The sequence below is a fragment of the Anabrus simplex genome, chromosome 5, assembly GCF_040414725.1.
Source record: "Anabrus simplex isolate iqAnaSimp1 chromosome 5, ASM4041472v1, whole genome shotgun sequence".
Taxonomy (NCBI): Eukaryota; Metazoa; Arthropoda; class Insecta; order Orthoptera; family Tettigoniidae; genus Anabrus; species Anabrus simplex.
The window spans coordinates 218,324,969-218,340,284 of record NC_090269.1 but is presented as its reverse complement, the minus strand read 5'-3'; the positions used below and the strand labels follow the sequence as shown (position 1 = coordinate 218,340,284).

The window sequence follows — 15,316 nt, the reverse complement described above, 5'->3', positions numbered from 1 at the left end:
AACTTACAGATTATTCAACTCACGTTCCATTGAGAAAGAAAGAGATGTTCTAGTAAATAAATTCTAGCCCTGATGATGATAATCTATTTTCCTTCATATTTTTCATTGTGCAGAACATAATTACTTATAAAGGAAATCTACCCATTATTAGGGTCATGTGATGTTGGCATCCACCCCTGTGGTGTAGTGGTTCTTAAGGCCACGGCCGCTTTCTTCCCTCTTCCTTGTCTGTCCGTTCTGATTTTCCCTTCCCACCCACCAAAAGGACCCTGCTCAGCATAGCAGGTGAGGCCGTCTGGGCGAGGTTCTGTTATTCCTCTCTACTTGTATCCCCTCACCTTCCCGGTCCTGAAGTATCACGTTCCAGGACACTGCCCTTGAGATGGTACAGGTGGGATCCCGCTGAGTCCGAGGGGAATGCCAAACCTGGAGGGTAAACGGATTAAGAAAGAAAGACAGAAAGGATATAATTTTTTATTTAAGAATTTGCTTTAAGTCGCACCGACACAGGTGGGTCTTATGGTGACAATGGGATAGGAAAGGTCCTGGATTGAAAAGGAAGCGGCCGTGGCCTTAATTAAGGTACAGCTCTAGCATTTGTCTGGTGTAAAAATGGGAAACCACAGAAAACCATCTTCAGGGCTGCCGACTGTGGGGTTCGAATCCACTATCTCCCGAATGCAAGATCGCATCAGCATGATCCTAACCGCATGGCCACTTATGATATCATTACTCGATTATTAGGGTCTTATGATGTGGACGATAGCAACATTCGAATCTCGACCATACTACCACCACACCTTGTATAAAAGGCTTCTTAAGGATTAATAATAAAGTACTTTATTTTTGCTACTTGCTTTACGTTGCACCGACACAGATATGTCTTATGGCGACGATGGGATAGGAAAGGCCTAGGAAGTGGAAGGAAGCGGCCGTGGCCTTAATTAAGGTACAGCCCCGGCATTTGCCTGGTGTAAAAATGGGAAATCACGGAAAACCATCTTCAGGGCTGCCAACAGTGGGGCTCGAACCAACTATCTCCCGATTACTGGATACTGGCCGCACTTCAGTGATGCAGCTATCGAGTTCGGTAATAATAAAGTACATCCATTATATTTTAGTTATTCATGCAACGTTGTACTTACGGCATTTGTTAAGGATGGCACATTTCTGTTGTTAGTAATGGTATGTTCTAGGCTTACAGATTAGCTAGTTGATATATTTGTTTGAAATAAGGTTCAGTCGTTGAACGTACGTTGGGATATTGTCTTATTTCCAATGTAAGGTACGTGCATTTTACAATCCTCTAACGATACGTTTCCTGAACATTGCAATTCAGGAGTAGTAAGGGTTATTCTGCCCGAAGGCAGGTCCGAACCTCCGCAGAGGTGTTCCTGAGCCGGAGTTTACGTGCGGTAGGGTGGCCAGTTCCTTTCCGCTTCTCCATCCCCTTACCCCCCCACAAACAGCGCGAGGCAACCCATCCAACTCCTGACCACGCCCAATGTTGCTTAACTTCGGAGATCTCACGGGATCCGGTGTTTCAACACGGGTACGGCCGTTGGCAATTCAGGAGAACGGGAATGTTTATGACTTGCTGTTTTGTTTGCTAACATTATTAATCAATATCCGTTCTGATCTTCTGGTCCCATATATCACATTTTTGGTCTTATTTTAATAATAATTAATTCATGTTTTTACGTCCCACTAACTACTTTCTGACGGATTTCGGAGACGCCGAGGAGCCGGAAGTTTGTTCGGCAGGTTTTCTTTTACATTTTAGTAAATCTACATACTTGAGCACCATCAAATACCACCGGACTGAGCCAGGATCGAACCTGGCAAGTTGGGTACAGAAGGCCAGCGCCTTAACCGTCTGAGTCAATCAACCCGGGTTTATTTTAATATATCAATAAATCAAATCGTATGGTTTTTAAATGTTCTTCACGCACTATTTTAGCTACACTGTAATGATGAACAGTGAAGTTCACATTAGGTAGTGAGCAACATCCAGCTATTATGTGTTTAATGGTCTCTCCAACAATACAAGGCTTTCTGCACCCATCGCCGTCTGCTATGCTTATAACTCCTTCCCATTTGTCTACACTTCCATGCTAAGCCGCATGTATTGTACGCGCACTATTTAGTGATAGATTTTTGTACTTGGTTGAGGAGTAAGGAGGGAGCACTGACGGTTCCGGTAATACTGCCAACTGAATGGAAATGAAATTCTGAATTGAATCGATAATGTGATCGATCGATATGAATTTTCCAAACCTTTAATATCTTACGCCAACAACTGTGCCACACACACAATATATAATACTATATAACATTTCTCGATGCGAAACTTGTTCCTAGCATGAATTCTATAGTTTGGCTTTGCTGTGTAAACAACAACAGTACGAGTACGTAAAGAGTTCGCTAGATGTGGTACAGCGATCATAAGCGATTCTTAGTTTGTGTTTCAAAGGTTGCCAATACGAATCTCGAAGATAACCGAAGTCGACCGATTTAGAACTAGGGTGTAAATCTATCGCTAAAAAGTGCGCAGATAATAGTTGAAGCTCGAAGTTGAAGTTTTTTCCATATGAGAGCATTCGGAGGGGTTTTCCAAACCTGGGGGGTAAATGGATTAAGAAAGAAAGAAAGACGGACAGAAAGGATATCATTTTTTACTTTAAGAATTTGCTTTAAGTCGCACCAACACAGGTGAGGGGATACAACTGGAGAGGAACTAGGAACTGAGGGAAGAACAGTACCTTATGACAACGATGGGATAGGAAAGGGCAAGGATGGAAAGGAAGCGACCGTGGCCTTAATTAAGGTACAGCTCTTGCCTATTTAGGTTTAAGTAAAAACACCACAAATCATCATCTATTGAAAGCCTCTTGACACGTGTTTTGGTGTTTCGTATTCATCAGCTACGACTGAATAAGTATCACACTCTACGAACTGAAAGTATAGGTCTATATGCCTATTGGGTGCGTTTCCAAATTCCAAATGTATTAACTGTTTTTTCATATTTTATTATTTTAATTATTCTGCACGTACGTATTTACTTTTTGCTACTTGTTTAACGCCGCGCTAACACTTCGAAGGTTTTCGGCGACTGAGGTATTGGAAAGGGCTAGGGTTGAGAAGGTAGCGACCGTGGCCTTAATTAGGTACAGCCACAAAATATGCCTGGTTTGAAAATGGGAAACCACTGAAAACCATCTTCAGTGCTGCTAGCAGTGTTGTTCGAACCCACTATCTCCATAATGCAAGCTCACAGGTGCGCAACCCTAACTGCACGAGCAACTCGCTTGGTGTACGTATCTATGTATCCTACAGAAGTAATCTTGTTAGCTACAGTGGCGTAGTTTTGTGTCATACTGCAGGAGTAAGAGTCGAAAAGTGAAGGTAATTTCATTTCCCAAATTTCCTTAATACCATTCACAGCTTATGTAAAAATAACTCTATGTTATTTGTAAATATGTATTTATGCCCAATTTTGAATCAAGGACTTCTCTTGTATTTGGCTAGCATTTATCTAAATATCATTTACTCCAGGATTAAAAAAAGGGAATGAAAACTGTTTTTGAAGATTGTACTGCACCTAAAGTTGCTAAAATAGCATTGGAAAGGAGAACAATGGTAAAACATAATGTGAATTGTTTGTAAAAGAGGAAGTTAGATGATAATGTTGAGTTCATTGTTCAAGACAATAATCAAGTTATTGCTACGGGAAAAACAGAACGATGTCATAAAAATCCACACGACGCACAGTGTATCAATTTGACCTGTGAAGAAAGCAAGACAATAGTACTCCGCCATATACTGTATTTAAGTGCCACAAATCATTTGTCGTCACCTATAATAAAATGTGAATGCACATAATAACATTTGAACACTGGAAGTTTTGTTAAAACCTCAGAAGAGAAAATTGCACAAATATGATAAACACCACCACGCATGTTTATAAGGCATGCAAAAAATTAACCGGTGTAACCTTTTCAACGTAAAATGTTCGTTAATGTTAGATCAAAATTAGTTCCCATCTGACAGATTTAATTTATACGAGAGGAACTTTAGAGAAGCTACATTATCGAACAGAAGTATGAGCGAAATTCCAAAGCTTGTGTCCATCGGAGTTATTACAATTAATTAATTTCAGGGCGAATATATGACTGAAAATGTCCCCTTTCTTAATGTGCTCTTCATCTTCGGACAGAAGTCATAACGGGCATTATTTGTAAAATAGCAATTCTAGTGCTTAATCACGTGAAGTACCTAAATAGAAAACCTTTAATTCGAAAGATATTACGATTTCAAGCTGCCCACAGCAGATGCGAAGACGATGGGGTACTCCGAACTGAATAGTGGAGGATTAGAAAGACTACTGCGTGTACGGGGTTTCGATTGCAGTGGCGAGGAGTCATAAGTCGTATGGTGCATAGAAGACAGTGATGTCGCAACTATCACATCATGGTCTTTAGTCATGTGATCCTTATACTCAATTTTGGGGACCACTTTGTTGCGGATGGCCATCGTAAAACCGAATATTTCTCCAAAAACCATACTTCTCTTAAACCATGTACGGTATTCTTCTTTTCCTTCTTCTTTAAAATTATTAATATGATTGAACGACACTAATTGTGGACATTAGTAGATCATACCTTACTTACTGGCAGCTGCAGAACGAGTTCGGTTAATTATTCTGCACGACGCTGTTAAATCATGTCAACGAGTGTCATTTTCTTGAGCAGTGAGTAATGTGCGGACACTCGAAGAAATTATAAATTACAAATATGGCTGTAAGCGTTTATTTATCACTTGCTGTTCAACCTGACTGTCATACTTTTCAGGTTCTGGAAATACATCCATAACAGGTAGCCTACGGTCATGTCAATTAATCTTGAAGACAACAGGTACTTGCAGGAGAGTACCAGTTTACTGGTAATATATGAATAACTCATAAACAGTATTTTATACTCCATTCTTCATCGACATACTTAACCTGTCAGTAGTGGTACGATTCCTGCTATTCTCATTCTTGTTCAGCTACCGGAAAAATTTCTTTTGAAAAGAAAATATTTCAATGGCGCCATATTTGACTTTAGTCATTAATATATTATACATCCTTATGCATATATATTATGCCTATAACTGAGGTTATAAAATTATAACCTTAATTATATTGGTATTCCATAAAAATCAGATTCAGGAAATATTAGCTAAGGGTGACTATTTTGTCTTAGCCAGTGAGTGTTGGAATAATGGAAGATATAGAATATGGTATTTTAATTGTGTCTCTAGGGTTACGCCTCAACCCAGGATCGAACCCTCGACCTGCTGCATGCTAACCCAAAACTCTATCCACTGCACCAACTGTACAGCACGACTAATATGTGCTGACGAAGGTAGTTACCCTATATGTGGTTACAGTGTTGGCAGATTGCCACTCTTCAACGTCCTTTTTCTGCCGGATATACTCGCAGGACGAACGTTTCTGACAGACGTTTTTTATTGCTGACATGTGAGGAATCGCGCTGCGACGCCCGAGTGCGCGAATTTCGGTTCACTCTGTATATGAATTATAAGATCTATAACGATATAATGGTTACTTCGATTGTTTGTCCTTCAAGTAAGTAACGATGTGTGAATTTATTAAACAATAAACTTCCTATGATATTATTATGAGTGAATAAGGGTTAATATCTTGTAAAATGGAGATCGCACAGTGCCGTATATAGATCATAGTTGGATTATGTGAGGATATGAGAATAATACGAAGTGAAACATATTGATTGAGAAGAAATGGGATAATCAAGTGAATAGATGATGGTTACAGAACTCTATGCGTCAAGTTAAGGTATATATGAAGGTTATTTGGAAATGAAAGAAGAAATATGATAGTGAGATATGAAGAAAATGATATATGAGTATTGAATGAATATGAAGAAGAATGAATGTGATATTTATTGTTTCGTCGGTAAGGAAGAAAATAACTTATTGTGAGGATAAAACTAAGAGGGTTGACGCAATCCAGAGTTAGTACTGTACTTGGTTCCATAATATGTGATAATTGCTAGATATTCCATATCCAACATATTGAAAGTGTATTAGGTAGATTATAGAGAGTTTAGGCACTTGTAAATCATCAAGATGATTCACTGTAGGACAAGTTGAGTAGAATATTAATAAAAAATTAACCCAGATCTCTACCATAATCATGATTATTTGATATACAAGTGCATGGCACTTATTTAATCCTATGCACAAGTACGACAAGTTCTTCACATATAATTTTTTTTTTTTCCCAGTTGCTTTACGTCGCACCGACACAGATAGGTCTTATGGCGACGATGGGACAAGGAAGGGCTAGGAGTTGGAAGGGAGCGGCCGTGGCCTTAATTAAGGTACAGCCCCAGCATTTGCCTGGTGTGAAAATGGGAAACCACGGAAAACCATTTTCAGGGCTGCCGACAGTGGGGTTCGAACCTACTATCTCCCGAATACTGGATACTGGCCGCAATTAAGCGACTGCAGCTATCGAGCTCGGTACATATAATTTTAGAAGGTAATGATTGATAGCGTCTTCATGAATAGTACTCTATAGATATGTTTATAAGTAACAGTATGTGAGGTGTTGGAATTTAATTAATTACCTGATGACAGATTTCGTGAGACACATTTATACAATTAATCTAACTTATAAGATTTATGAGATGAATGATATCCATTTGAGCTATTAAGTGATAGTAGATATTCATCTAGAAGAGAGCGTATGATATGATTGACTTACTACTTATATTTTTTCTGATGCAACCATGAAAAACAGTTCCTGAGTAATACATTTTGTCCTCATCCTAACTATCATAAATATTATAAATATTTAAATGTTATAGGTACCTAAATACTTAAATGCCTAGATACCTGAATAACTAAATAACTAAATAATTAAAAGAGCATATGAATTGAAGAAGGAAAGTGATTGATGCTGAAATGTATGCTTTCCCAGGAAGATCCGTAAATATTTTTGTAACTTGAACTAAAGTAGGGATATTTTCTTTTACACAGATGAATAATGAAATAACAATGTGATTTCATTTGCAGGAGTAAAATTTTTCAGAATTATTCCAATTTTACATTTTCTATTGTACATATTTTTTAATATTTTAACGTAATCAAAGATCTTTGATCAAATGATGGAAGATAATTAATGAATTTTAAATGAAGATAATAATTGTTAAGAATAATTCATTATTTTATTTACTAGATTTTTAAATAAATGGATATAATTAAACGTTGTTGGTATTTATGTTCATATTTTAGCGTAAGCATTATAGTCATATAGTCATCCTTAGTTTAAGATTTGTGGAACTATTTTAACAAGAAATGATAGTTGGTGCGGTGGAGACGTCCATCGGTATTAGCGGTAGAGGTAATATCCGTCAGACATAATATCCTTCGCAATTTCTCCGAATCCACGACCACAAGACAAATTTTGATTGGAAATTGGACCTGAATCGACCTAGTCTGGATTTCTTTGCGACCCGTCCTGGACGCAAGACCGGCGCAGTACTATTGCTCACTTTTGCAAAGTTATAGTCGCACGATATTCTTTGACTTGACACGCCGATATGGCGTCATATTTCGAAACTGAGAACATCGAACCATTTTGGATTCGATTGTCAATTCCACAGTTTGTAGCCAACGATTGCGCTCTTCATTCATACAATGCCGGCTTTTGCGTGTGTTCTTTGCATATGGGTTGATCACGAAGCTGTAGATGGTTGCTGCTCCAACTAAGATTGGATCATTGATTTTTGAAGCTTATCTTTCTCAGAGACCTTTATTGCCATGACTTCAGTCACATTATTTAGTATCTCTCTTATCTTCGAGTTAGTTCTCAGCCTGGGTAAGCGGAGTCTGCCCATCGGACTCACGGCTCTGTATTCGACAAGTGTGCGCTCAAAGATATAACATAAACAAATCAACACATCTCTGTCATCAATACCTGACCCAATGAATAGTGTCTGGAATGAAGAGATGCATATATTTAAGCGAAAAGGAGAAAGTGAGAAATAGTACTGTAGATCATGAAGTGATGCTGGAATACATACAACGAGATGTACAGAAGACCAATAGCTGGAAAGCATTTGGATCCAATAAAATAACATCTGGTACAACAAGTTCACTCGTATATATATATATATAAAATTAGCAATGTTATTTACTCACACCATCAGACACCCTGATTCAGTCCTATCCGTCTTGACTACATCATGCCTATACCTGTAGATCTCAGTAAATACAGGCCTATCACCTGCCTATCGACAACGTACAAGCTTAAGGCTTAAGTAAAACAACCACAAGTCATGTCCGGCTCCATGGCTAAATGGTTAGCGTGCTGGCCTTTGATCACAGGGGTCCCGTGTTCGATTCCCGGCAGGGTCTGGAATTTTAACCATAATTGGTTAATGTCCCTGGCACGGAGGCTGGGTGTATGTGTTGTCTTCATCATCATTTCATCCCCATCACGACGCGCAGGTCGCCTAAGGGAGTCAAATCAAAAGACCTGCACCTGGCGAGCCGAACCCGTCCTGGGATCTCTCGACACTAAAAGTCATACGACATTTCTCCTCTTTTACCGCATTCTTATATCCGTAACTCATATCATCAGAATTTAGTGAGGGACATTTCATTTTCCAATATATACACTTCGTATTTACATATTTGTCCTATCGGGCTGTCTTCAGTTATAATCCTATTTTCTATCAATTTAGAATTTCTTAACTGTATTCATTTCTTCGTTAATTACGCCGTATGTATGCGGGTGCTAATCCCAAAACCTAGACACTCGTTTCTTTGAGGGAAAAATCCAAGCTGTATAAATGCATAAATTCTTGACCCCGGAAAATAACGAGATACAGATGCAGTTTTAATTATGGTGTAGACCTTCGTTTCGGGGTAATTGGTGGCAAAATGGTAAGTCGTATCACAAAATAGATAGCACAATTGTCGCTCAATTGGAAGAGATCCTCAACTTTGGTCCTGTGACTTACTGTCGTATCTCGATTCCTTACACGTTAGATAGAGCTGCATTTCTCGATTTTAAGTTAATTTTGTACTTTGTACACCCATATATTATCGTTTGACACACGTACAGGGGAGATAGAATCACCAAATTGGGCATGCATATTGACAAGACCAGTGGCCAAATGTTAGCCAAATTTTATGATTCTAGCTACCACATGAGTACCTGAAACATAAAGTAATGTGTGAAAACTGTACCCAAATTTTACGTTATTTGATGTTTCTAATTCAACGTAACCCATAAATTAAGTAATATAGTTGGAGGTACTGCCTGCTATCATCTCTTGATGGATACAGTACTTTAGCATCCATCTCTTGGCACAGGCCAGAGTAAAGTGTAGCTTCCACCGAAGTCCCAGTCAACATCCATGGCTGTGACAATATGGAAGTGCTGGGGTATGGGTAGTGCTGAGTAATGACATTCAGAGCATGACTAGTGCATCTGAGTGTTATGAAAGGTTCTGCTCATAGTGTCAGTCAGGCTGCAATAGTACTTTCTGACCCAGTGAGGAAAGCAATGGCAAACTACCTCACTCGTCATCTTGCCTGGTACGCCTCATTTTGGTGCTGCCATTGGTTTCTGGGGTTTCCTTATAACCGCATAACCTTTGGTGGTGCTATTTGATGATCCAACCAGCCTCTGGGCTGATGACCTAACAGACAGACAGATCGTTGGAGGTTACACTCGTCCTCAAATAGCAATAAGAGGGGCTGTTAATATTTGAACAGTACCTCAGAGTGTAGTCCATTATTTCACACTGTAAGATGTTTTCTGGCATTTGCTATAATTTTTACTGTATTTCTCTTCTACTTCTGTTCTCCGCTGTAATTTCTTGTCTCTGCCTTGCCTATTCAGGCTTAAGTAAAAACACCATAAGTCATCTTCTTATCTGTTTACCTAAGAATCCCTGCGCTAAATTTCTCCTCTGTTACCGCCTTTTTATATCCGTAACTCGTATCATCAGAATTTCTTGAGGGATATTTCATTTTTCAATACATGTTTGTCCTATATGGCTGTACTCAATTATAATCCTATTTTCTATTAATATCAGCTTTTTTAACTGGATTACTTTCTTCCTTAATTACTCCGTATGTATGCGAGTGCTTATCTTGAAACCTGGACACCCCTTTCCTTTGAGGATAATTTCCAGGCTGTTTCAAATAGTGTATATAGCTTTCGGTCCCGGAGACTATTGAAATATGGAGGCAATTTTAATGACGGTAAAGATCTTCATTTCAGGGCAACTGCACGCTAAACGGTAAGTCATATCACAAAACAGATTACACTATCGCCGCTGAATCTGGAGACATCTTCAACTTTGTTCCTATGATTTATTATCGTAACTCGATTCTTTATACGTTACAAAGCGCTACATTTCTCGATTTTAATCAAATCTGTCCAACTTGATTGTGCATGGCTTAGGAAAAGGGGCGTGAGTTTATAATGAAAATTCTCCATCTCTACTGTGAATGGCAGTTGCCAAGTGAGCCTGTCGTCATATTAGAAACTCCATAACTCGGTTGTGAATAGCAGTACCAAATGTAGCCTTCCATTATCATTAAAACTTCCCCTTACATAGGAAACAACGTACGGCAGCCTTCCTGCTTTGTTTCTCGGATAGCGCTAAGAGACATGCAATTTAATATGATCTTAGTCACTGCTTGTACAGTAATTTCCCTATACAAGGTAGAATACCGTTGTGAAGCATGGGTACATTTGCTAGTAGTAATAATAATAATAATAATAATAATAATAATAATAATAATAATAATAATAATAATACGAAGTGAGTTAACTTCATGGTACTTGTGTAGCTTTTCATTTGGGAGCTGGTGGGTTCGAACTGAGTTGATGACAAGACCAGGGCAACTGAATTTCCAAGTATCCAGGTACCAGTTACGGCGGTTACCGGAAGCGAAAATATCCGTGTACCCATTAATTCATGTACGTATTTGAAAACCGAAGTACCCGTTGCACATAGCATTACTGCTTGCGTGTGTTACTGGCAATGTATTTCATTTCCTTTAGAACAGCGAGATTGCTTCTCTGCTAAAATTTTCTAAAAGCTTAACCTAATAATTGCGTTCTTTTTTTTTAAATGTACGTGTATTTTTAGAATCAGTCAACTCAACTTTTCAACAGATCCATTCACAGGTTGGAATGTAGAAGTTTTGATCCATTATGCCTTATTTTGTGTTAATATAAATAGATTTAACGTGTGTCCGTCGAGAATTTTTGGCTTAAAGAATAAATGAATTAAGACCAAAATACTATTATTCCAGCTCATATGGGTATATGGGGAGCAGGCACATACCTATTCCCCTTGAAGAAATCCCTTCCTTTCAGGATGGTGGATTTGTGGGAGAAAAATATAAACAAACTCTTTTACATCGGTATTAACGTGTCATTTATATCACATCCGTTACGTAAGATACAATTATTTAGTTCAGAACACTAAATTTACACTTTTACTTTCAGAGTTTTTAAAAAATGCTATTTATTCGGGGCGCTGAACTAAGAAGATCGCTTGCCCCTACTTTGCACCATATGTTTTGAACCTGCGTGTTTTTTGAAATGGCGGAAGTGTAACGTGTTGAATGTGAGGAAAGGAACATTCAAGCCAGGGATATTAATCAATTATAATTAAAAACCTCTGACCCGGCCGGGAATCGATCCCGGGGCCGCCGGGTGACAGGCAGACGCGTTGCTCCCTACACCGCGGGGCCGGACTACTTTTTGAGTTAGTAGGATCATTTCGAAAGAAGTGATCTAGGCCTATTCATCCTTCGCATTAACATAAGATTATAGACAAGAAAATTGAAACGAACAAGCGCCCGGGTAATATAATAGTTTTCGAACGAACTAACATCCGGATAACGCGGGTGTCCGGGTATCAGTAACTCTAGTTCAAACCCCACTACACGGAACAAGATGGCTGCGCGTAACTGTTGGCTTGCATTCGAGAGATCGTGGGTTCGAACCCCATTGTCGGCAGCGCTAAAGATAATTTTCATACCAGGCAAATGCTGGAGCTGTACCTTAGTTAAGGCCACGGTCATTTCCTTTCTAATAGTAGCCTTGTCATACCCCATCGTCACTATAAGAATTGCCTGTGTCGGTGTGACAAAAAACAAACAGAAAAAAGAAAATACCCTCCGGCTGCAGCCCTATTACTGAGGTCTTATCTTAATTAAGGTCACAACCCATTTCTCCCTATTCTAGTCTTCTCCCATCACATCCTAGTCGAAAACAAGTATATGTTCATGCAACGTTCTATCACTAGTAATAATAATAATAATAATAATAATACGAAGTAGTAATAAAATCAACAACACATAGTTTTACAAGAACATTTTAACTTTAGAGGCCTACTTCTTAAAGGATATCTTTGAGAGGCCCACCGTTACTAACGGCCCTTATAAAATACGAATAATTACGAGAAATTGCGTACTTACGAACACCCTTGTCGCCGGTGGATGCTGATACCGCAGCGATGGTTGAAGTCCCTGCGAGTGTGCTTGTGGGTGGCGGCGTCGGGGCGGCAGTTGTGGTGCTAGTGGTGCTCGTCGTGGTCGGCGCTGTCGTCGTCGTGGTGGTTGTTGGGCGTGGTGTTGTGGTAGTAGTTGTGGTTGTAGTGGTGGTTGTAGTGCTGGTGGTTGTGGTGGACGTTGAAGTCGATGTCGTGTAGGGGCGGCGTGTTGGGCGAGGTCTGAACGTTGGAGGGCGCGGTCGATATGGTGGTGGCGGTCGCGGCCGAGTCACGAAGGCCGGCTCCGTACTGTGCTGCCACGAGCTGGCTCCTGAAGTCCAAGAGCCCACCATGGTGCTTCCAGCCGCCTGCACCAGGTCGGATCCTGCCGGCGACATGCTCCAGCTGCACACAACACAACACATAACAATCTCAATCACATGAGATACTCAAGAGTAATGTTATATTATCTATTCTGTAGAAAGTATTCAATCTTAATCCATAGTTGAAGTTCCTTTTATATTATAGTTTCACAATTGTCTGGGAATGAGAGCGGGATGGTAACGGTAACGAAGACATTGATAAGAAGTATGCTACTTCATGTCTGCGCGCACAATCACCTCTCAGAACTGAATTCTGTACAGTTAACACAATATTTCTCTGCATAGATGTATAACAATGAATAACGGTTCCTAAACGTAAGTTTTACACATAATTCAAAATATATTTAATTTTTTATCCCGTCTCGTTCTCCATTCTAAAAATTTGACTTTTTCAGGAGTATCGCAATAAGACATTATCTGTATGAATTTCCTTGTCAAACAATGAACCTGAACGGTTTTTCTATACAATTTAAAAATGCAATTGATATATTTCTATTACAACACGTTTTCCACAAATAAATACAATATTTTAGTTTTCTTTTAGGGAAAGGAGAGATGGAGTTCATCAGTGACGTGTTCTTTTCAGATTACTTACAGTTAGTAACAAATATGCAAGCAAGTGAATAAATTTCAACATTCGATGTATAATAAATACACCGAGCTCGATAGCTGCAGTCGCTTAAGTGCGGCCAGTATCTAGTATTCGGGAGATAGTAGGTTCGAACCCCACTGTCGGCAGCCCTGAAAATGGTTTTCCGCGGTTTCCCATTTTCACACCAGGCAAATGCTGGGGCTGTACCTTAATTAAGGCCACGGCCGCTTCATTCCAACTCCTAGCCATTCCCTGTCCCATCGTCGCCATAAGACCTGTCTGTGTCGGTGCGACGTAAAGCAACTAGCAAATAATAAATACAGGTACGTAAAAGCCAAAAATTGATGTCTTTATTTTCAGGAAAATGTGACGTGATGGTAAAAATTGATAACCTATCACGTTTTCTACGATACCGTGACCACACTTCCCTGTCAAAAGAAAATGGCCTCTTGAATCAATCAGGTCCTCAATTACTTACCGACAGCTAAAGGAGTGGCTATGGTTTGCAAAGTACAGTAACATTTCGTTAAAAAAATATTCAAGCAAATCTCGGGAAAATCAATCAATCAATCAATCAATCAATCAATCAATCAATCAATCAATCAATCAATCAATCAATCAATCAATCAATCAATCAATCATGGACCTGCATATAGAGCTGTCACTCAGATGGTAGATTCCCTGTCAATCGTTTACCTAGCCTTTTTTTAAATATTGATAAATTCGTGAGTTCCATTGCTGCTTTTCTCTGCTTTTTACATAGGCCTATATCGATGTATCTCTGCGTTTATATTAACCTTGCCTTATAAAATTCTTGAGTTCCATTGCTGCTTTTCTCTGCTTTTTACATAGGCCTATATCACTATTCTCACAGCAAGATATGACCTAAACCAACTGAAACAGAAAATATTCTGAATTTGGTCAAATACGGACTTATGTCACTCTCCTCTGGGACCTACAAATTATTCCAATTCCTTAATCCAATCCGTTAAATGAATATTTGCCCCAATTTGCCCTCTTGAATTCCAACTTTGTCTTAATATTATGATCTTTCTTACTTTTAAAAGTTCTGTAGAAGCTTATTCGCCTAGTAATGTAATTGCACGCCATCTCTCCACTGACAGCTTGGAATATACCACTTACCCGACCATAGGACTTTCACCAGGATTGCATGATTCAAGAACTGGAAAAAATCAAAAGAAAAGCAGCTCGATTTGTTCTGGGTGATTTCCAACAAAAGATTAGCGTTACAAAATTGTTGCAAAATTTGGGCTGGGAAGACTTGGGAGAAAGGAGACGAGCTGCTCGACTAAGTGGTATGTTCCGAGCTGTCAGTGGAGATATGGCGTGGGAGATCAGTAGACGAATAAGTTTGAGTGGTGTCTTTAAAAGTAGGAAAGATCACAATATGAAGATAAGGTTGGAATTCAAGAGGACAAATTTGGGCAAATATTCGTTTATAAGAAGGGGAGTTAGGGATTGGAATAACTTACCAAGGGAGATGTTCAATAATTTTCCAGTTTCTTTGCGATCATTTAAGAAAAGGCTAGGAAAACAACAGATAGGGAATCTACCACCTGGGCGACTGCCCTAAATGCAGATCAGTAGTGACTGATTGATTGAAAAAATATTGTATATTACATCTCCTCTCCTTACTCCCAAGTCTTCCCAGCGCGACATTTTCGTAACATTACACCTTTGTCGGAAGTCACCCAGAACAAATCGTGCTGCTAAACTTTGGCTCTTTTTTAGTTCTTGTATCAAGCAGTCCTGGTGTCTGTCCCGTT

At 39.2% G+C, this 15,316-nt stretch overlaps 1 protein-coding gene across 2 annotated transcripts in view; it reads right to left on the bottom strand.

Annotated features, from left to right (window-relative positions):
* Sb (Stubble) overlaps positions 1-15,316 on the bottom strand; it is a 346,527-nt gene that overhangs the window by 65,721 nt on the left and 265,490 nt on the right. For both annotated transcript variants that reach the window (XM_067148445.2, XM_067148447.2), the window contains exon 4: positions 12,541-12,959. In XM_067148445.2, the coding sequence (XP_067004546.2) occupies positions 12,541-12,959 (419 nt within the window). The remainder of the gene's footprint in view (positions 1-12,540; positions 12,960-15,316) is intronic.